This window comes from Rosa chinensis, chromosome 5 (assembly GCF_002994745.2).
Source record: "Rosa chinensis cultivar Old Blush chromosome 5, RchiOBHm-V2, whole genome shotgun sequence".
NCBI lineage: Eukaryota > Viridiplantae > Streptophyta > Magnoliopsida > Rosales > Rosaceae > Rosa > Rosa chinensis.
In genome coordinates, this window is record NC_037092.1 from 57,305,409 (window position 1) to 57,327,653 (window position 22,245).

The window sequence follows — 22,245 nt, forward strand, 5'->3', positions numbered from 1 at the left end:
GAATAAGCCTTATAATCATTGGCAATAGTAATCATTTGCTTCATCCAGTAATAATGAGTAACTGCGTTTTGAAGGATGTTTGTTTGAGAAAATGTGTGATCTGTAAGTGCTCACGGAAAGCATTTCAAGATTGGTGCGCTGCAGGGAACTAGCATGAAATATCTCACACAAATTTCAATCGCGGTATGTAAAAATACAATATTATGACTATGACTAACTACATAACTTCATTGAAAATTTTCAAGTTCCGAACGGCAAAATTACTTATAAAACCTATATGAGTTTGAAGTTTTTCATTACAAACGTTCAAGATAGGAATCCCAACTGAAAGAGACTGGAAACTAATTTTTGGCTTAGCAGTTACAGGAGTACTGGAAACATCCGACATATCTTCTTTGGATGCCCGCTCCCAATGTTGATAGGATGATAAAACAAATCGTGAGAATTTGGATTCTTCTTCAACTTAGAAGTTGATCTTATACAATGAACACCTTGCGGACCAACTTGATTTAGGATCATCCTTCTTGAACAAAGTCAAACACCTAAGCCTTATAATCATCGGCAATAGTAATCGTTTGCTTCATACAGTAATAATGAGTAACTCTGCGTTTTGAAGGATGTTTGTTTGAGAAAATGTGTGATCAGTAAATGCTCATGCAAACATTTCAAGGTTGATGCGCTGTAGGGAACTAGCATGAAATATCTCACACAAATTTCAAATGACGTATGTAAAAAATACAATATTATGACTATGACTAACTACATAATTGAAAATTTTCGAGTACGGAACTGCAAAATTACACACGAGTTTTTTTTTATTTACTTTTATTTTTATTTTTATTATTTTTTAATTTAAGACCTATATGAAGTTTTTGAACTTCCATTACAGATGTTCAAGACAGCATTCCCAACTTAAAGAGACTGGAAACTAATTTTTGGCTTAGCCAAGATAGACAGTGACTTGCACTATGCGCTCCCATGGGAATGGTATATCAATGCACAGATACACAAACAACAAAGTTCTTTTACTTCCGATTTTCAACTGTAAGAGAATTTTATATCAACGCCTATATTCATCTCCGCAGTCACCAATAACTTGAAGGAGATTCTTCCCTTTCTTTGTGACTTCTTCTATGCTGCTTATATCATCCTCATCAAGAGCAAGTGAAAACACAGCATTAGAGTCTTGGATATGTTCTGACAACCCGAGTCTAACACCTATCATCGATCCTGCCACACCTCGCTGCAATATTTACAACCCAAATAGAGCAAATTATACATCTTATGACATTTGATGTAAAAATAACCTTTGATGAACAAATATGATCCTATAAGTTCTTATGTAGCAGTTGAACTGACTGTACCTGATCTAGTATGTATTTCACAGCAACATTGGGGATTGTGACACCATGTTTAGAAGCAATTCTTTTGAGTGTCTGAAGAAGAGTTTGAAAAAGACTCCATCCTCCCCAGGCATCAACCATCTGCCACACATAAGATCTTAAACAGATAAAGATCACATGGACAATATAGAAATTCTGAGAATTACAATTTTATAGAAGGTGCCACCTATTAATTCCACCAGCAATTTTGCTTAGCATTGTAAAAACTTTCAATTAATGACTCTTGGAAATGACACTTCTTTATGACATGCATTTCTTCTCCCACATCCTAATACAATTACTAAATGACTAATTTATCAGCACCAAATTTTTCAAAACTCCATACCCGTTTGTACTTTTGGAGGGAGGGAGTGTTTAACGGAGGCCCAGCAAACGGAATGGACAAGTTGGTGTCAAGGAACTTTTCAGATAATAAACCACCCATTACTGTCCCATACCTGCAAATGAAACTATTACTTTCATAAGGAGTTCTGGAAATGCTTGAAAGCCTATTGGCAGCTATAAAATGTATCATCAACAAGAACAAATTGGACATGTATCAGAGGATAGCTTTTCGGGACACGTAGATTCTTTCCAAGGATGCAAATGAGCTAATAACTTTAGAAACTGTTTGGGAGTGTGTGTGTGTGTGTGTGAGAGAGAGAGAGAGAGAGAGAGAGAGAGAGAGAGACGTTATAAGTTTGACTCCGGTAAGCTGACAAAGCTCTGCCATTTGCTGTTGAGGACGCATGTCAACAATCGAATGTTGGACCTGATTGCATTGCAATATGAATTGGTAGCAATAAGGAGATGCAAAACATATTTTCTTGAGAATTAGAATGCACTTAGGGCAAGAATATACCTGATTGCTTACAACAGGAATCTCATTTTCTAGGATTATCTGTAATCTCTCGGTATCAAAATTTGTCAAAGCTACGGTCTTTATTTTACCTGTGAACCAGTAGCTGAAGTAATGAAATCAAACCTTGCAATGCGGGCTTAACATCTTAACTGTAAGTTACAACGATTCGATACTAACCTTCGTCTTTCAAATCTGTAAGGTGTTTAAGTGCATCAAGGTAACCCGAATTTGCGTAATCCCACCTATCTCAAGCAGAAAGAGAAATTTACTCCCAGAAGTCGTTCATTCCATAATAGTTTTATGTAAATACAGAAGAATAACTTTACTCTGTACTTCAAGAGCTAAACAGTTTACACAATAGCAAGCAAGAATAAAGCTAATGACTGAGTTTATTTGAAGCCTCTAGTGTGCATGATTTGGTGCTTAGTTATTATGGAGCTACCTTGTTACTCAAATTACATATTTTTTAAAAGTTAATGAACCTTTCATGAACGCTTGGCCTCATGTCCTATTGAAACAACTCCAGAATACGGTTCCATTGACATACTAAAACCTTGTTAATGCACAACTAACAAATTGATGTTAAAACAATGTTCCGGGTTCACCTCACATCAAGTGTAAAGTAGTGATGACTCAAAAAGTCACTACTATGGGACATGCCTAAACAAATTGGAAGACTGCAACTTTTCTTTTCCTTAAAAAAAAAAAAAAAAAAAACCAAGTTCAGTATACTGACATGGTTCAATCCAAAACTTGCTCAAATTTCAAACTTTGATTCCAATAGGAGGATAAATCCTTTACAGATGCAAATTCGAGGAACAAAAATCTTGATGCTTTTGCAAAACATGGAAAATCCACATAAGAATGGTTGCCACTAAATCTTGCAGTAATTAAATAATTCATACCAATGAAACTGAAGCATGTCCAAGGAAGCCACATCCATTCTCTTTCTTGAAACATTTATACTGTCCCTCACAAAACTGCTTGTCATCTTAACTGGTGGCGGCACCCATTTTGTGAGACTGCATGACAATACAGTGTTGGAACAAAACTGTGAAACTGTCTATTCCACTGTCACCCAAGTATAATATAGCGAGTTCATAAGTCTATAATCTAAGCAGAAAAAGTCAAAACAGGAAAGCTATATGCAATCATTGAGGACTCCAAAATTAAGCCAGCCAGTAATCTTACACGCAATTAAATGGAGGAAACTTACCCTCTAACCTTCTCCAAGAATTCTGGTGGTCGCTCCTTACGAACACGATTGATAAAGATACCATATAGATCTTCAGCCGGTCCATCTTCAAAATCAGAGACCCAATCAATATCAAGTACCATCCAACTCCAGGATGTAAATTCATTTAAAAGAAAATGATTAACAGCAGGAATACATGCACAAAGCAACACCAGTGCGAGACAGATTAACTACTACAACGAGTGACGAACATATGCAATCAATTAGTATTAAGATATAACTATCCAGTTAAGGTCGACACTCATAAACAAAACTTCTAGTAACTTGTGTTGCACCGGGAACTGTTAACCTTATTACTACTAGTGTTACGGTATATAATTTCTCAACACAAATATAACAGAAAAAATGACAATGAAATCCATGCATCTACACAGACACCATCAGTTACTGAAAATCGAGTGCTATACATATATCTGCCATATCAAATGTAGTGAGTCCAGCATCAGCATATTTAAGCATAGCATCAACAGCATTGTCTCTATATCAATTCGACCCCATCCCCCGCTGGTCTGCCACATCCCATTCACAACTCTACATATGTCTAATGCATCCTTCCCATTCTTAACCACAACTCGTCTGTTATCTTCACTTAACACACACCCAATTGGCCTCCAACTGTGTTTCTGACTCCTCTTAGTTCTTGCCTTTGTGATCGAACCAAACGTGAATTTGCTTAGAGAATGATGACCCAACAACCCTGCCATTCCAAATAATGCAAACAAACACAACGCCCTCTTCCTCCTCTTCTTCTCCTATATCAATTTGACATGCTACAAATTTTATCTTATCTAGCTCAAGTTCTCAACCATTGACTTTGTACTATTGGTTTTGCAGGGCAAGATTGTAAAACAAAAAAATGTAGAAACCACGTGGATGTTTATCTAACCCAAGTGCCACGTGGCACAGTAAGACCTAGAAATCAGAAATTGAGAGACTTACAGTCTTACAGTGGTCGGCCATGTCGAAGGTGGAGAGGCCGGCGTCGGCGTAGCGGAGCATGGCCTCAACGGCGTCGTCTCGGTCGATTCGGCCCCAGGCGCCGCTGGTCTGCCACATTCCGTTCAGGACTCGGCATATGTCCAACGAATCGTTGCCGTTACTCACTGTGACTCGGTTGGTCTCGCTGCTGCTGCTCACCTGAGTTGCCTCGCCGCCACCGCACCTGACCGAGTTGGACCGCGGTCTGGGCCGAGTTGAAAATGTTGATTTGAACGACGTCGGATTGGGTAGGAGGTTGTTTAAATGGAGAGTTGCCATATTCGCAGGGAGTGTGGAAGCAATTGGCGGTAATTGGTGAAGGCTCGGAAATGAAATGATAAGGCGATGTTTAGTTTTCAGAATATGTAAAAAGGGCAACTCCAACTATAGTGATGTCTTATTATTAGTTTTTTTTGACAAATTTTTCTTTTTTTTTTGGTTACAAAGGGGTGCAAGGCCCATAAAACAGAACAAAACTAAAGATTAGCTAAGCATGACCACTAGAAGGTCCGACACCAGATCTTCTAACTCTAGTAGCTCTATCAAAATCTTCAAGAAAAACATTAGCAGCATGAACAGGAGGAGCATCAAATTCGATGACTCTATAAGCATGATCAATGCTATTCTATGCAAGGCAATCTGCCACCATATTGCATTCACGATAGATGTGCTTTAGGGAGAAAGATTGAAACTTCTTGATCAAAGCATTGCAGCAATCAATCAGAGAGCCAAGAGGATGGATGGAAACATCACTATCAAGAATAAGTTTCACCAAAATTGCAGAATCCGACTCAACCTCGATCTTAATAATATGACAAGCAAGAGCTTGCCTAAGGCCATAATACAAACTCCATGTTTCTGCATCCAAAACCTCACCAATGCCCAGGTTTACTTGAAACCCTTTGATCCAATCTCCAGAGGGAGATCTGATAACACCACCAGCACCAATTTTGCCAGACAATCTATTTCTAGTACCATCAACATTCAATTTACAAAAACCAATGGGAGGCTTTAACCAATTGAGTAAGTTGAGATTATAGGCCTTATCTAAATCCACCTTAGTCTGAGCATTAATCCATTCAGTAGCAGCAGAAGAGATTAACATACCAGGGTTTGTAGGAATGTGAAATTGAGCATCGAAAACAAATTTATTTCTCCACTTCCAGTTATACCAACAAATAAAGACAAAGATTGAGCACCACTGAATTCCAGCGCTTGTTTTGGTCGTGCAGTCGAGATGAGCAATTAAATTAACTCTCCCAATCCATGTTAAAGGTATTCCCAACAGATTCAGGCAAAGAGAACGAGTTCCATATACGATAAACAGCAGGACAATCTTTAAAGGGATGAGATAATGACTCATTGGCTGTGTGACAAATAGGACAAGATTCATCATGAGTAAGATGTGTTCTAGCTCTCTGCACATTAGTCAGGAGCTTCCCATGACAGAGCACCCATAAAAAAGTCTTTAGCTTCGGGGGAATCTGCAGTCTCCATATGAATTTCCAAGAAGAGTTATTCTCAGTATAATCATTAAAAAAGATACCATAGGCAAACTTTACAAAGAAAGAACCATTCAAAGTGCAACTCCAAATTTGAATGTCATCTCCACAACCATCAAACCCAAGAGGAATGTGAACAATTTGATTAACAATACCAGAAGGAAGAAGCGAGAATAGCAGGTCAATGTTCCAACCATTAGCATCCCAAAAAGAGCAAAGAGTAGTATTGCTATCAATAAAGGCACCAGGAAGAGCATAGTGTATAAGTGGTAGAGCAGGCAGCCAAATATCAGTCCAGAATTGAATTTTCTTGCCATCTCCAACTCTCCAAATAAGTCCTCGTTTCAATAAATCGGCTCCATGGGAGACACTTTTCCATGTACTGGAACAATCCTTTGGATAGTGGTAATCCTTGTCAAAGAGATTATCATTTTTCAAGTACTTTTCTCTATAAATTGAGGCCCACAAACCAGGGTCATTTTGTAAGATCCTCCATCCAGCCTTAGCTAGCATTGCCTGATTCAGATCAGTAGCTTTTTTGACTCCAAGACCTCCAGGAGATTTAGGCAAGCAAACAATATCCCAGTTCACAAGGTGCACCTTTTTCTTGCTCTCTAAATCATTCCAAAGGAAGTTTCTATTTATTTTATCCAAATCATCACAGATTGACATAGGTAATCTAGCAGTTTACATGGCATAATTAGGAATAGCAGCAGTCACAGACTGAATTACAGTTAAATGACCAGCTAAGCTTAAATTTTTGCATTTCCAAGCCGAAAGTCTACTTTGAACCTTATCAAGAATACTGGCATATGTAAATTTATTGACTCTTGAGTGAATGAGGGCATACCAAGGTATTTTCCCCAATCAGAAGTGAGAGGAGATCCAGAAATGGAACTGATATCAGTAGCAATGTCCTTATTAGTGTTAGGAGAACAGAAAATAAGAGATTTTTCATAACTCACTGCTTAACCAGATAACGAGCAGAAAATATCAAGGCATTTCTTGAGTATGCAGGCCCGTTCAATAGTAGCTTCAGAGAAAAGCATGAGATCATCCGCAAAGAATAAATGGGAAATTTGAGGTCTAGATTGGGAAGCTCTCACAACTTTCCAAGCCCCAACATTAACAGTCGACTGAATTAAGTGGGATAGCTTTTCCTTACACAAAACAAAAATGTATGGTGATAGAGGATCACCTTGTCTGATACCTCTCTGAGCATGAAAAGAGTCAGTGAGATCACCATTGAAGCATATCTGAAAACTAGTGGATGAAATGCAGCTCATAATCAACTTGCTTAAAGGCTCAGGAAGAAGAGTTTCATATAAGACAGATTCAATAAATTTCCAACCAAGTCTATCATAGGCTTTAGAAAGATCAACCTTCCAAGCAAAGAAACCCTTTTGGCCAGTAGATTTTCTGAATTTGTAAAGGATTTCTTGAGCAATCATGATATTATCTGATATATGTCTTCCTGAAACATAGCTGACTTCATTGGGACTGGTAAGCTTCTGCATCAAAGGTCTTATTCTTGTAACAATGATCTTGGAAATAACCTTGTAAATTGTTGTGCATAGACTGATAGGCCTGAACTGAACCATATTTTGAGGACCAGTAACTTTAGGAATTAAGGAAATAATAGTATGATTCAAGCCAGCAGGGATAATGCCAGAATTGAAGGCATTTTGCATAGTAGAAAAGACATCAGCTAAATAAACACTCCAAAATTTTTGAAAAAATAATGTAGGAAATCCATCATAGCCCTGAGCTTTCAGGCCACCAATAGAGAACATGGCTTTCTTAACTTCATTCATGTCAACAGGAAGGCACAAATTACTCATATCAACATCATCAATGTGAGGGAAAAGCCATGGAATTAGGTATCTTGTATAAGAGAAAGTAGACTCAGAAAAAATATTTTGAAAAAAATCGACAGCAATATTCTTCATAACATTAATTTCAGTCTGCCAATGACCATCATTATCATAGAGCCCCTCAATTTTATTTTTCCTTCTTCTCACAAGTGTAGTTAAATGAAAAAACTTGGTATTTCTATCCCCTCCTTGCAACCACTTATCTCTAGACTTTTGTTTCCAAAACAAGTTTTCTTGATCCCTTAACGTTTCATACTCTCTAATGAGTTCACTCTCAAGATTGATGAGAAAAGGATTACTATACCTGTCAGTAGCTTTCTGAATGCCACCAATGCGGGCAAGAAGATGCATTTTCCTTTTAAAAATGTTGCCGAATATATTGATGTTCCACCGCTGCAAATCATGGGAGAGGTCAGTGGTTTTTTTAACAAAGTCTCCACTGTAGGAGTTCCAAGAGTCGACAACAAAGGTAGAAAAGTCACAGTGAGTTAACCACATCGCTTGAAATCTGAAAGGAGTGACTCTTCTATTAACATAATTATTAGAATGTAATTGTAACAGAATGGGACAGTGATCTGATTTCATTTTAGGAAGATGTCTGATGAAAGCCTCAGGAAAATGTGTTCTCCAATCGCAATTACAAAAAGCTCTATCCAATCTCTCTTTAATTCTATTATTAGACCAAGTGTAGCAAGAGCCGAGAAACCCCATATCAATAAGAAAGTTGCTATCAACCCAATGCTTCAGACCTCCAATTCTACCAGATATAGTACCTAAGTTCTTGTCAACACAAGAATAGAGCTCATTAAAGTCTCCCATGAAAATCCAAGGAAGATGATGAGTTAAGGCTAAACGTTCCAAATACTGCCACAGATTACTTCTTACTGAATTGGTAGGGATAGCATAAAGAGCAGTAAGCATCCAAGCAATACCATTTGGTTGAGAGATTTTAGCTGTGATTGACTGACAATTCATCTCTACTACTATAAAGCCAGGCGTGGTTTTGGTGTCAAAGGCTTCACCAATTTTTTAAAGTCCCCAAATTGTCCACCACAAATACAAAGTGCACTCAAATAAAAGATATCGAACAGGGTTATTACTGTAAAATACCAACAAAAATGAAAGAAAATACAAATACGGAAGCATTGTGCGGGAGAGAGAAGAAAAGGAAAACTGCCGGTCGCACACGATCTGCAGACGACGAGAGAAACTGCCAGGCGCACGATCTCAACACAAACAGAGACTCGGGTCACTCGGGGTACATATGGTTCCATCAGTACTCACCCCTCTCCCAGTTTACAGTTCATACAAGTCGAACATAAACACAGAAAAAGGAGCAGAGTGAAATCAAACGCAAAAGGAGGAGAATATTATTATCATTGAGGTAAGACTTGATAATTGTCATTGGATAAATTTCAGATTTCGATTTTCATATTCACTTTTCGGGTACTGGTGGGTTTGTGTATAATTTTGCGGTTTTGGTTTTCGTGGGCATACCATACCATGCAGTTCGTAGAAAAAGCAAATTGGTTTTCGTTGATTAAAGCATAAACAGAAGTCCGAGAATTGGTGAAAAAAAACACAGAGATAGGTATGGTTATGCAAGTTGAACCAGATTTAGAGGGTTCGGGTATTACAATTTAGTTTCTTGGATTGTTTTCTCATAACTGATATGGTTTTGATGTGAAAGATGGATGCTTTTTGTTTTTGTTTTCTGTTGTTGCTATAATATACGCATATACAGTTTGTTACTTAATACGTTTCATCGTCAGATTTTTGTTTGTTTAGAAGTTTCAAGTTTCGGAGTTGTAATTTTTGGGTTGGAATATATTTGCAGACATTCCTTGAGTTGTTTCTTTTTTTTTCCTTTTAGCCTACTTGCAGTCAGACCATATTGCTAGATTGGCTCCTCTACTCATTGGTACCGATAGAACAAACACAGCGATAACTAAAACTCTGCTCAATCAGGTAAACTAATCTCCTCATACCACTTATCGTAATGTTTACTCTTTCTTATGGGAGATCCATTATCATTCTCTAATGAATACATATACTGGCATTTTGTATGGTTTCTTGGCAGGTACAATCTCTAATGTTCCTCAGGTAATTTGTAACATCATATATCATTTGTGAAGGTAAATCTCTAATAGTTATCGTTTGTTGTTATTCCGGTGTTTTTCATAATCTCTAGATTTTCAGAAATTGTAAGTTGATACCTTGATGAGCAATATTATTCCTTTTCTTTGGGTGATTCAGGAAGTACCATTCTTTATAGGAACCAAACTAACTTCATGCAGAAATTGTACCAACTACAAAAACAAGTACAGGGTGTTACAAGTACTGATATTGAAGTGATTTTGGTTAATTCAAATTTTTGCTCTATTCAGAATTGAAATAATTAGTTTTAATACTGAAGGCCATTTCTACATTCACTAACTCCTCTTTTCCTTTTTCTGAGTGAAGTTGCTTCAAGAAATTCATACTAGAGTTTGCAATTTGGGTGGGAAGCAACTGCTTCAGCAATCTCATAGTTTTTCCTTTTGTTTTCCGTCACTTTCAGCAGAGTAGGTACTATTTAAGATTGAGATTGAGACAGACTGCATCCAGGAAGCAAAGGCTCAAGCAATGGTAAATCCTTGATTTTTTTTTTTTTGATCATCTGTTCTATAAATCGCTCTTTTAGGAATTACCTTTTCAACAGAAACAACTGCAATATTATACTTTTCTATAATGTTGTATTATTATTTTTTAATTTGTGCTCAAGTTTGGCAGTAGACGTGTAAATAGGAAGCATTTTGGAATTTGTCATCAATTTTAGTTTTGGATTTTGAATTTGTTTCCTATTGTTTCATTCCACAATTATAGACGTACAATATGATTATCAGCACTTTGGAATATCAATTCTTTGGTTTTGAATTTTAGATCAAATGTGTTTCAAGATAGCATGATTTGTTTGGTCAGCCACAATGCCTGAATTTTCATTATTTTTAGCTGTACTGGTGGATTGCAAGAAGTGAATTTTGAACTTTAATTTCCAAAGTCCACCCTTTTTGTTGAGGTAAAGAGACGTACTAGGATTAAGTGATTCCATGGGTATGTAGTTAGTTTAGGTTCTTGCCATAACAGAGCTTGGAATTAAGTTTAGGTTTCTTTTAACTGAATTTACTCATCTAAATTTTGTTGTATGAGTAATTTACTCTTTTTTCTTTTCTTACTTTTTCTTTGGTGCAGACGATCATAAGCTTGAGTGAAGATGTAAGGAAAAGTTGAGAAGCTTCACGTTACTTTGGTGATTGCAACTTTGAAAATTTCAATACGTTCAATTTGTTTTGTCGTTTGTTATTGTTTATTTATTGATGCCCTATACTGTTTTCCTGTTTCATTTTGAAATCTTGATATGATACTTTTACTATCCAGTGAAACTATTTAGCCATGGCTCCAAAATGATAGAAGAAATGAAGGAAGAAAAAGCAAGAAGAGTGTGAAAGTGAGTGAGGAGGACATTTGGTCGAAGAAGCATGCAAAATTAGAAGGTGGGGAGAAAAAATAATCAAAGCCTCCTTTGCTGTTTCCCTACATGATAGCTTAAATCAACTCAAGATAGCCTAATTTATTGAAAAAGAAAATCAATATTATTACAACAACACACTCAAATGAATTAATTTCTCGCACCTACGAGCGCAACCCTTTCACATGCCGCACATGTAGCAACAGAAGGAGGACAATATGCATATGTGAAATGTATTTCCCAAAACAAAATCCGCACGTGCAAGCACGACCTTTTTGTATGTGTTTTGATACACACATAGTAAGAGAGGAAGGACAATGTGCATATGCGAAATGTTGAGTCCAATAACAATTCACACGCGCTTTGATACACACATAGTAAGAGAGGAAGGACAATGTGCATATGCGAAATGTTGAGTCCAATAACACAATTCGCACGCGCGAGCGCGGCCCTTCCGCACGCGCTATGCGCGTGCAGGAAGGCTAGTATCAATAATGTCAAGTTTCACCTAATTAGAACTCCAAAATAACCAAATGCCACCAGAAAAACCATTAGCTTCAACAATTTTATAATCAGTAAAGCCAAGAGATAACAAAGTATCCTTAGCTTTAGAAAACTGAACACGAGGCTCACAAAGAGCTAAAATGTCAATAGAATGTAGTTTAACAAGATCAATAATATCATACCTAAACTTCTCACTTCCAGCACCTCTAGAATTCCAAAAAAGAATTTTATGCATTGATCAAAGTTGGGAGAGTGAGGGTGGAAACCCAAATCATTGATCAGCCATATCCTCCACAATGGAGGGTATGATAGTGTTTTCAACAAGAGTCTCTGAAATATCAGTTTGAGCATGCTCATTAGCAAGGGCAGAACAAACCTGACCATTGCTAGAAGTACCTTCTCCAGATGAGTCCATAGAAATACAAGAAGCATTGATAAAATTATTCTCAGGAGGACAATGCCCAAAAGATGCAGCAATATTAACCTGAGGATGAGTATCTTGTACTGACGAACTAGAAGCATTGGGATTAGATTTACCTGTATTACTGTGGTGATTTGAAATTTTGGTCTTTCTAACATGATATGTGATGGTCCCTTTGCTCGAAGCATGACTAGAGCCAATCCTTATATTGAACCTTGGCAGAATTTGTTTAACAGGTGCCTTACCATTAGTAATGTCTTTCAAAGGTTTTTTCTGGTCAGTAGTGTTCTTGTTTTGGGGGATGGTCTTGGGAGGAGTCACATGATTTTAATCTTTTGGTGGACTTGTTTCCATTTGCTAACGACAGCAGGCTCAGGAGTTTTATCATCTGCTACTAAGGTTTCAACTGCAGTAGGCTATTCTTCTCTCAAAGCACCATTATCCCCTTCAGTATAAGTCTCAAGAAGAGCATATCTAGACCCAGATTGAGTAGGCATTCGATTAGTAGGAACTTTATTGGAATTGACCTTTTTGTTCTTGTAAGACATCAACATCCATGGGTCATGACCTCCAACTTTAGCTTTCACTTGAGATTCAACCCCTATATCCACATCAGAAACTAGGCTAGAAACAGTAGTTCTAGTAATAGTATTATGACTCTTATCCGGTTCAGAAGTAGTAGCAGCAGGAATACTATTTGCTGTATCAGAGTTTACAGTTCCAACATTCCCCTCATGATTGGTAGTATCAACAGTTGGGTTAGGAACAAAATGAGGGCAGCTAGCCTTGGCATGCCCATAGCAGCCACAATTAAAGCAGATAAGGGATATACCTTCATAGACAACACCATATGCAATTCCTTCAACTTCAACAAATGGAAGTAAGGGCTTCTCTAAATTAATTTCAATGCAAAACCTCACAAATTTACCTCTGGATTGTGATAAAGTCATTTTATCAATCTTCACCATATCACCAAGAATTTTACTAATACCAGAAAGTGTAAATTGCTTGAAGTGTCTAACAGGAACTCCCAAAACTCTAACGCACACAACCGTTTTATTAATTTTCTCAGTATTAGGATTGAAGTTAGGTCTCCATATATTGTTGCATTACCAAAGTCTGCCCAGCAAGAATCCAAGGACCACCAAACAAAGCCATATTCATATCCTCTTGCAAATTGAATTTCACAATATAAAAATCATTAGGAAGATCAATTAAATGCCAGGGACCTTGGGGATTCCATTTTCTCTTCAGAGCATTATACATGTAGCTATAGGCATTAGTAGCATTGGGTTTCCCCATAAGTTTGATTATAATAGCACACCTCCATTCTAAATTCAGCTTATCATTCACATGCTATGAAAAACTAATGTTTGGAGCAATGGTACCTGGAGTGATATGGTAGTCATCCTCAGTCCTCTCAAAGTCTTCATATGCAGCACTGCCATATTGGCTAAGAGGGTTCATCAATCGTGAAACATAGCTATCAGAATTTACAGGGAGTGAAGAAGCCACCTCAGATTCAGTAACCTTCACCGCCTGCAACTTGTCGCAAATTATATCATCAGATCGGAATCGCTTAATTATTTAGGCTTGGAGAAACAAAATCTTCTCCGCCACTCCTCGGTGGGAGGGCGGAGAAGGTGAAGACTGCTGGTGACACTGTCACTGTTGTAAAGTGAGCTTGAAAGCTAAAATCCGTGTCGGATTTATGCATGAGAGTGAAGTCCGGGCGAAGGCACAAAAATTAAGTATGAAAATGAAAATCTAAATGCGGAGAAAAGATACGGAAAACCCCCTTTGTAGACCTCCATTGCTCACGACCTTTGGAGAAGAAAATATGAGACACCAACCTCAAGGCACAAGGCCTTGACTTCCTTAACGTATGCTCCAAGCTAGCTCTAGGTGCTCAAGAAAGGATCGACTCCATTTAGAACATAAATGTCCTTGAGCAATGCGTCACAAGTAGCCCACTTCAAAGAATAAGGACAAAGGTCCTCCATTAAGCTCATGGTCTTGGCCACCTCCAATACACCCAAAACTACCCATAGATTATCCTCCAAAGATGAAATGAAGTGCGAAGAAGTCCAACCAACCCGAGTGAACAAAACTAGTGAGTGCAGAAAACTACCTGCAATGACCTTTCTGTCTTTTAATGCCCATATCTTAAAATCAGAAAGTGATACGTAAGTGAGACCCCTTGAATTGGAAAGTAGACTCAGAGAGTTTTCTATCCATTGAAAGTGATCCACCTATCTCCAATTGAGATGAAAACTATAGCTGGTCAAAACTGCCAGCTTGTAATGAAGTCTGCTGCTGACCCTCAGTCACCAATACTGTAATATCTAAAGCTCCAGAGGTGCAAAGAGGGTGAGACAAATGGGATATGAAACTAGACTCACGATGCTACCTAATGGTAAAATTTCACTGAAATATAAATTTTGAGTCAAAAATCGTTGGCCTCCAAACTCACTAATCTGTTCTGCAGTTTCTGCTGTGCCCTGTTTCTAGCCCCTGTTGCTTGGAACACCAAATCTGAAGCTAGAGAGGCTCAAATCAAAAACTGTTGTACTAGCATATAGAGAACATGTGAAGATACATCTCTGGAAAATTTTGTTCTGCAGTTTCTGCTGTGCCCTGTTTCTGGCCCCTGTTGCTTGGAACACCAAATCTGAAGCTAGAGAGGCTCAAATTGAAAACTGTTGTACCAGCATATAGAGAACATGTGAAGATACATCTTTGAAAAATTTGAGCTCCAAATAACTTAATATGTAGAGGGTGTAGCTTCCCAAAGTCACTCTATAGTAGCTGTCTCTGTTCTGACCTCCTTTCATTGACCACTAAGTAACTTGAGTTCCAGAGACTCAAAGGGACTGAAATTTGGGTAACCATGAGTAGACATATAGGAGAATAGCTCCAGAAAAATTCAGCTCAAATTACCATCTAGATTGGAAGCTATAACTTCCCAAAGTCAACCAAATATTCTGGATAGAAACTGCTCACTGCCAAATTCATTCTTTCTCCACATTTCAAACTCCGGACACCTCCCATCCTCCCAAAAATAACTCAAAAGCTTTATTCAAAACAAAAATAAACTACAAAATAAATAAATACTACCGATGATGTGCTAGGGTTGCCTCCCTAGCGAGCGCTTTGTTTAAGGACTTCATTGCCGGTCCATAGATTGTACTTTTTGTCAAGGTGGATACTTCTCAAGTACAACCACCCTATTGTTTGGGGCTAAGGGACTCCTTGATGTATCATAGAGACAAGACCAAGAACTAACTATGAATATTCCAATTGGCGAGCAAAAGTGTAGCTTCTTAATCTTCCCCTTCTTCTTAATTTTTCTTCTTGGAGCTATCTTTGCCGTCTCCTTCTCAAGTGGCGTAGAAATGATGCTCATAGGAACAATAGGTGGTAGAAACTCTTGAGAGTGATGGGAAAGGGTGAGTGCAAGTGCTCCATTTTCTTTCCAATCCATCACCTCATTGTAGAAACATTGACCACTTAATGGTGGGTTGGGAGGTAAAAGTACCTTATCCCAATCCTCTCATTAAGAATGTAAGTGCTCAATGTCCTACTCTCCACCTTGGGAAGCTCATGATGGATCACTTTAGATGTGGGAGGAGAGAAAGTCCTCGGCTCTTCAACTTCTTCATCGTTACAAAGTATTGAAGGACTATCATCCTCCATGAGAATATCGGCCTCAATGAATAAGGGATTATGATGTATGATTTCAAACTCCGCATCCTCCTCAATGAACAAGGGATTATGGTGTATGACTTCAAACTCCGCATTCTCCTCACTAGACAAGACATCCTCCTCTTCGGAATCATCTTCAAATATCTCCCCTCCATTAGGAAGCTTAGATTTCCAATATTGCACCAATTCCTCCGAAGTGTAGTCTCTCACCCCACTTGCATTGAAACTTTCATAACCAAGCTCACTTTCTTGTTCATGAACATCACCATCTCAATCTTGAATAGGCAACTCTTGCTCATGATGCTCATAATATACTTCTTCTCCTGAATTAGGCTCCATGTGGTCAAAGAAATATTCATGCTCATAAATAGTGAAGGGTGGCTCTTGTGCAAGACTAGCCTTAAGTTGCTCATTGGAATGTATAAGCATCTCTTGAGAAGCTTGTAATCGAGCTTGAGAGGCTTGCAATAGAGATTGAGAGGATTGCAATTGAGCTAGTAGTCCTTCAACGAATTCCTTCCTAGGCTCATAAGCTTGATAACCTCCACCATATAAACTTTCTTGCTCATATCCCCACGGGTCTTCCCATCCATAGTTCCACCGATCCATACCTCAATGTGAGAAAAATTTATGCCTTATGAGTTTCCAAAGGTAAGATTAGTAACCAAAAAAAAAAAATTAGAAAATATAAAACTAGAGAGTAAGCAAATAAAATAAACAACTAATTTTTTTTTTTAAATAAAGAAACTAAAATATGCTAAAGTGACCTAGAACCGATTTACCAAGGGATTAAGGCTATTAAACCCTAATCCCCGGCAATGGCGCCATTGACTTGATACATAAACTCTCGCAAGCATACGAATCGGTGTCAAGTAAGGGAAGTATTAAAACCTTGATTATCGTACCTCGGGGATTAGGTGTTAGACCTAACTGAGGTAATTGGCGCTAGAGTGACTCAAAAGCATACAATGGAAAATAAAAATAAAATAAAGTAAAATAATATTCACAAGGCACCAAGCCTCGGCAATGCTCGGCTTAGCTCACACTAAGCCTAACAAAGCCACTAACTTGTACCCCAAATGAGTTATGCACAATGGAAGGTAGAATTTTGTTTGGGAGTTTTGAATTGGGAATTAACTAAATTAAATGCAAACTAAAATAAAAGCAAACAACTAATTATCAAGCAAGAAATTAAAATTCGGATTTCAAATTAATGGGAACATGGGAGTGTCAGGTGATTCACACTAACTATCTTGTAAATATCGATGCCAATTTCACAAATGCATGCATTTCCTATATGTGTCAAGTCCCGTATCTAGTACCGGTTAAGGCTACTAAACCAATTATCCTTTCGGTGTATTGACTATGCCGGTTAAGGCCACAATCAACTCTCTAATTTGGGCATTACGCCGGTTAAGGCCGCAATATCTAAAATTAGAGGCCTAGAGAGCAAGATAATAGAGACCCAAGCAAGCTTAGCTACAATTAAGCTAGCTAATGGTCACCACACTTAAATCCTAGATGCAACAAGATTAATAAGTTGTCAATTTATCAATCTACTCATCACAATTGCCCACAACATAATTTCAAAGGGTGACAAAGCCTAGAAACATGCTTCTAAGGACCAATAAATTCGGATTTAAAGCATACACAATGGAAATTGCATTTATTAAAATTAAAGCATCAATATTTATACAAGATGAGTTAGGGCTTCACAACCCTAACTCCCAAAATTGAACTACTCACAACCCATTATCAAATACATCATCAAATACATAAGAAATTAAGAGTAATGATAGAGGAGAGAGGGAACACAAGCTAGGCTCACAATTTTGCTCCATTTGCTTTCGATTTCCACAACTCTGTTTATTTCCTACAAGTAAATAAAAATAGATTAATTACATAATAATTAACTTGAGGATTAACTAATTTATCGTGTTTTAGATATAATTACATGCATAGAAATGCGTGTAATCAGTCACCAAGGCAGAGTAAATCGAAGGAGAACCGGCGATTAGAGATCGGAGAAGAGTTAACGGTCAGTAGCAAAGCCAATCGGTTAAGGAAGAAAGGTAGGCGCGTGGAGCGCGTTCACATAGTTCACAACGACTATTTTTTATTTTTTTTTAAATTTTTTTTGTTTGACAAATTTAACTATAATATTAATTGATATTTTAAATAAATTTCTGATTTTTTTTAAAAAAAAATTTTCCGACCATTTGTTTAGTTAAACGATTGTACACTTCCATATCAAGTGTTGAATATAATTTTACGAATTTCTTGGACCGTTAGATTCAAGATAATCTGTTTAGTTTCTTAATTTCTTAACCTGAAACTCATGTGTGACCCAAGTTTCAATTTGAGACATTTTAGAGGACTAGTCATTGGTTTGAGACCTCTTCTAGCACTAGTCTTATTATGAGACCCTCATTTGTTGTGGTTGGAGTGGTGGTTTAGACCATAGCAATCTCATTTCGACACTTGAAACCATGGTTGAAACTGACCTAATGTGTAAGTCATTTTGAATCTTGTGAGGGGCTCTTTTGAATGGAGTTGTACGGCAGTGGGAATTCATGGGTAAGGACCCAAGATTTTACCCCTTCGTCTGAGTAAGCAGCAATTAGGCTCAGCAGACCGCCAGACCTTGAAGGACAATGAGTCCTAAGAAGAATGCTGCTGTTTTTTTTCTTCCCGACAGCTCCTTGTATATTCACTAGCAGTGAATTGAACATTCTGAAAGAGGCTTAGCAAGATGCATGCGGCGTGGGAGCTAAAAAAGCATGATTTATATTGAAGATGAGAGATTTATAGCAGCTGGGAAAGCTTGGTTTCAAATTGTGGTTAATGGATTTTTGAATAGGAAGTGGGTTTTTGGGATACATGTTGGGGGAATTGCTTGGTTTTGTTTCTGGGTTTGCACATATGTTTCTAGGTTGGATCTGAATGGGTTTCTGGGTGAGTATGGGGAATAGCTTAAGTTTACTTTGTGTATGGATTTCTTTGGGGTTGTTTCTGAATGCCTTTCACAATAGTAAGAACTCTCATATTATAGGAAAGTTGATGTGTAATGTAGCATTAAGCTTGCTGCCATGCCTTTGCCATGTAGCTGTGATTGTAATCCCAAAAATCCTTCTGCTGGGATTACCATTCCAGGATTCCCGCTGCTGGGATTGCAATCCCAGGATTTTCTGCTTGTGTTGCTGGCATTATGTTTCTACTGTTGGGATCAGGATTATATGTGGCATTTAGTGTTTTGATTGGTTCCAAAGGATTTCAACTTGGGCTTTTGGGGTTCTTTGCTTGTTGGGTTTGGCTTTATCCCTCCTATCAAAGGGATTTTGGGCTTGAATTGTTCTATCTCTCATCTTTACTTTGCCCATGTTGAGAATTTGGCTGCTGGCTTGAACTTTGGTTCCAAGTCCAAAATTATCAACATGCCTAAAACTCGCAATGGACATCATACTTTTCCGTAACCTTCCACACCACACCCATTCTTGTAAGCTCCAAGTGCTTGAATGAGGCTTAGGTCCATGTGCGTGGCGTGATGGTTGCAGGTGTAATTCGCCTTGAAATATGAATTGGGCTCGTTAGCTGGATTTTTGGGTGTCAAAATTAGCCCCCTTGATTATGTAGGTCGTGGAAGCATGTTACAGGCTACATAATCAAATTCAAAGACTCATTGCACGGTATATTGACTTGAAGGATATGTTGGCTTGCAAATCCTCTTGATACAAGCTACGACTTATTAAGCTTGAAAAACAAATGCTAGTCATCATTGGACTCCTAGAAGGAAATAGTCCAGCCTCCAATCACCTTTCTTTTAGGAAAGTGGTCTTGGTCTGTGAAATCCATTATGCTTTTCTCATTTTTTGGTTTCACAAGACGTCTTTCTCTCAAGAGTTAGTTTTGAGGCAAAGGAGATCGTCTTCCTTCAAAGTTTTTTGGTCTGAGAAACCATGTTCATGACCTCCTTATTCCCTTGCAGAACAAATTGATTGCATCAAGCCTGTGGTAGGCTTCCTGATTAGATTATGCACCCAAGAGAAAGGAATGGAATGAAGATTGCCCTATAGGCTTGCTGGGTTGAACTCTTTATTGCTCGGTATAAGCATCTCCTTCCTCCACTATCTTTGTCTTTCTCCCTTCTTCTATTTTGACGATGACAATAGCTGCAGTTATCTTTGCTGTGTTGTAGCATATTTTGGTTCTCAGCATTGTCAGTTTGCTGCTGTGATTGCTTGTTGCTTCAGCGACATTGAGTTGCTGCTGTGATTGATTTGCTGTGTTTCTCGTATTTTGGTTTTCGCATTATCAATTTGTTGCTGTGATTGCTTGTTGCTAGATATTGATTTGCTGCTGTGATTGCCTATTGAAGATGCACAATCTGTAAGCATGTCTTCCCTTCCCTAGCCTTCTTATTATATCATAACACATCGTGATTTTAAAGCACAACATCAGCATTTTGCATGGCATGATTTTTGAATCCTGTTAACATCCCCAATTGACTTCATGCTGGTTGTTTCTGAAGTCTAATGCCGCTATAAGCTTATTTTGTTTGTTGCTGGGATTCCAATATGCTTAACAATTTTGGCAACTGACTGAATGTGAATAACTCTTGATACTGCATCCAAATTGCTTGTCATCAAGCCCCACTACTTTTAAACTTATGTGCTCTTATATGTTTGCATAGTTTGAAAAAGTTGCAGTCTTGACCTCAGCATGGTAGTAGTTTTTTTTTTTTTTTTGGAGAAGTGCATGGTAGTAGTTAGAGTAGAACAAAACTTGTGATATTTAACCATTCTAGTGATCTCTTCTTGTCTGGTACCAACAATTAAACTTGATTGTATATTATTAAATTATAGGCCGAATTTGTGGTGACCCGAGAGAGGGGTCCCACAGCGCCGCGACTCCGAGCCAATGAGAAACCGACATGTCACGAATGACATCCCGATAACTCATCAACCCGAAATTGCAAGGCCTTTTGGGTTCAAACTGTTGGTTTACAAAACACTTTCTTGGACAAGTCGTTCTAGCAAACAAACAACACATTTTCAAAAGCGGAATTTGAAATGGGCTAAGAGTTTTGGGCTTGCAATTGGAGCCCAATTTGGAAAATAAAACAAATCACTAAGTAATTACAAGCATGGGAGACGCGTCCCAAGGTTACGGGTCTCCCGGAATTTTTGGTAAACGAGTAGGAAATAAATAAAAAGTAAATAAACAAGCTACTTCTCAATCCGACAAAGGACCAAAACCTTCTTTTGATAAAATTAAAGAAGAATGCGCCAAGCCGGGCCATGTGCCTCCTCTGTACACTCCTCGACCACATGCTCTAAACCTGCACACTGTTGTAAGGGTAAGCTTTCATCCTCGCATGCCCAGTAGGGGCCGACCCAACCATGGTAGGTTTGAAAAATAATATACTTGAAAATATTTACTACATAATATTGTGCATGTTTATCGAAAATACTTTAATAAGAGGCAACCACAAACATTTATTTCTTTTCATAAAGCATATGCAGTATGCTTCACACAACTTGGAGCTCCAAGATACTTACCTGCCGGCTAAAATAAAAAAATCGGTGACCGACCTGGTTCGTCATCCTTCGAGAACCGGTAAACTACTCTGTAGTACTTCCGACTACAAGTAGCGAAAGTGTCCATTTCCTAGCCCTGAGTCTCCTATGACTGGTTCACTGTCTGTACTCACTCTTCCTCGACAAACATAAGAGCACGGCCCCCTATGGAGGTTCACGGTTATCGACACCGTGGGATTCTTAGGAATCTACGCGTCTAGGTCTCATTCACTTTCAGGTCATAAGTACAAACATACAAGGGATACAGTATCTCAACATGCAAGTCTAGCCTCAATTTTCGCGATCAACAAGTATCAGTGATGAAAACACAGGTATCACGAGGCATCGACTAATGAACAACCAAAAACGTACTTGCAGGCAACATATTATTATACTAGAGCATTCCACATATAGAAAAGCCTCTAACAAGGAAGGGACAACTCACCCTACCTGGATATGGAGTGCTCGTCCACATTCGGGTTCGTTCCCGACTTTCGATCATTTGTCCAAACCCATGTGTACACGCTCGAGTCCTTTATAATAAAATTAAACCAATAAGTAACTTGACTTCATTATAACTCAACTAACCGAGCAACCAAAGCATTTACTTAATTTCCTTTTAGTCCATCGGATTATCCTTTAACAAATAGAACCTATTATCCATCCTCAAATAATTCA

The 22,245-nt window shown here is 38.1% G+C and overlaps 1 protein-coding gene and 1 long non-coding RNA gene across 4 annotated transcripts; one reads left to right on the forward strand and one right to left on the reverse strand.

Annotated features, from left to right (window-relative positions):
* Positions 1 to 922: 922 nt before the first annotated feature.
* Positions 923 to 4,817, reverse strand: LOC112201687 (flagellar radial spoke protein 5). Its single transcript, XM_024342599.2, has 9 exons — positions 4,447 to 4,817; positions 3,461 to 3,545; positions 3,150 to 3,266; positions 2,422 to 2,486; positions 2,245 to 2,333; positions 2,075 to 2,154; positions 1,729 to 1,840; positions 1,365 to 1,484; positions 923 to 1,243 (listed from the first exon to the last, which is right to left on the reverse strand). The coding sequence occupies exons 1-9, from the start codon at positions 4,754 to 4,756 to the stop codon at positions 1,061 to 1,063; spliced, it is 1,161 nt and encodes a 386-aa protein (XP_024198367.1). The 5' UTR covers positions 4,757 to 4,817; the 3' UTR covers positions 923 to 1,060.
* Positions 4,818 to 8,898: 4,081 nt separating this feature from the next.
* Positions 8,899 to 11,391, forward strand: LOC112167182. 3 transcript variants are annotated; one of them, XR_005800801.1, is made up of 7 exons: positions 8,899 to 9,237; positions 9,363 to 9,444; positions 9,727 to 9,821; positions 9,934 to 9,988; positions 10,414 to 10,481; positions 11,085 to 11,142; positions 11,271 to 11,391. It is a non-coding gene; the product is annotated as an uncharacterized LOC112167182 (long non-coding RNA). The 3 variants fall into 3 exon arrangements; XR_002923630.2 differs by lacking the exon at positions 11,271 to 11,391 and having other exon boundaries at positions 11,085 to 11,256; XR_005800800.1 differs by lacking the exon at positions 11,271 to 11,391 and having other exon boundaries at positions 10,417 to 10,481; positions 11,085 to 11,256.
* Positions 11,392 to 22,245: the final 10,854 nt, after the last annotated feature.

Coding starts and splice junctions, on each gene's coding strand:
- LOC112201687 (XM_024342599.2), bottom strand. CDS start 4,756: ATGGCAACTCTCCATTTAAACAACCTCCTACCCAATCCGACGTCGTTC. Junction 2,155..2,244: donor TTCCTGTTGTAAGCAATCAG/GTATATTCTTGC, acceptor CAATGCAATCAG/GTCCAACATTCGATTGTTGA. Junction 1,841..2,074: donor ACCGGAGTCAAACTTATAAC/GTCTCTCTCTCT, acceptor TTTCATTTGCAG/GTATGGGACAGTAATGGGTG.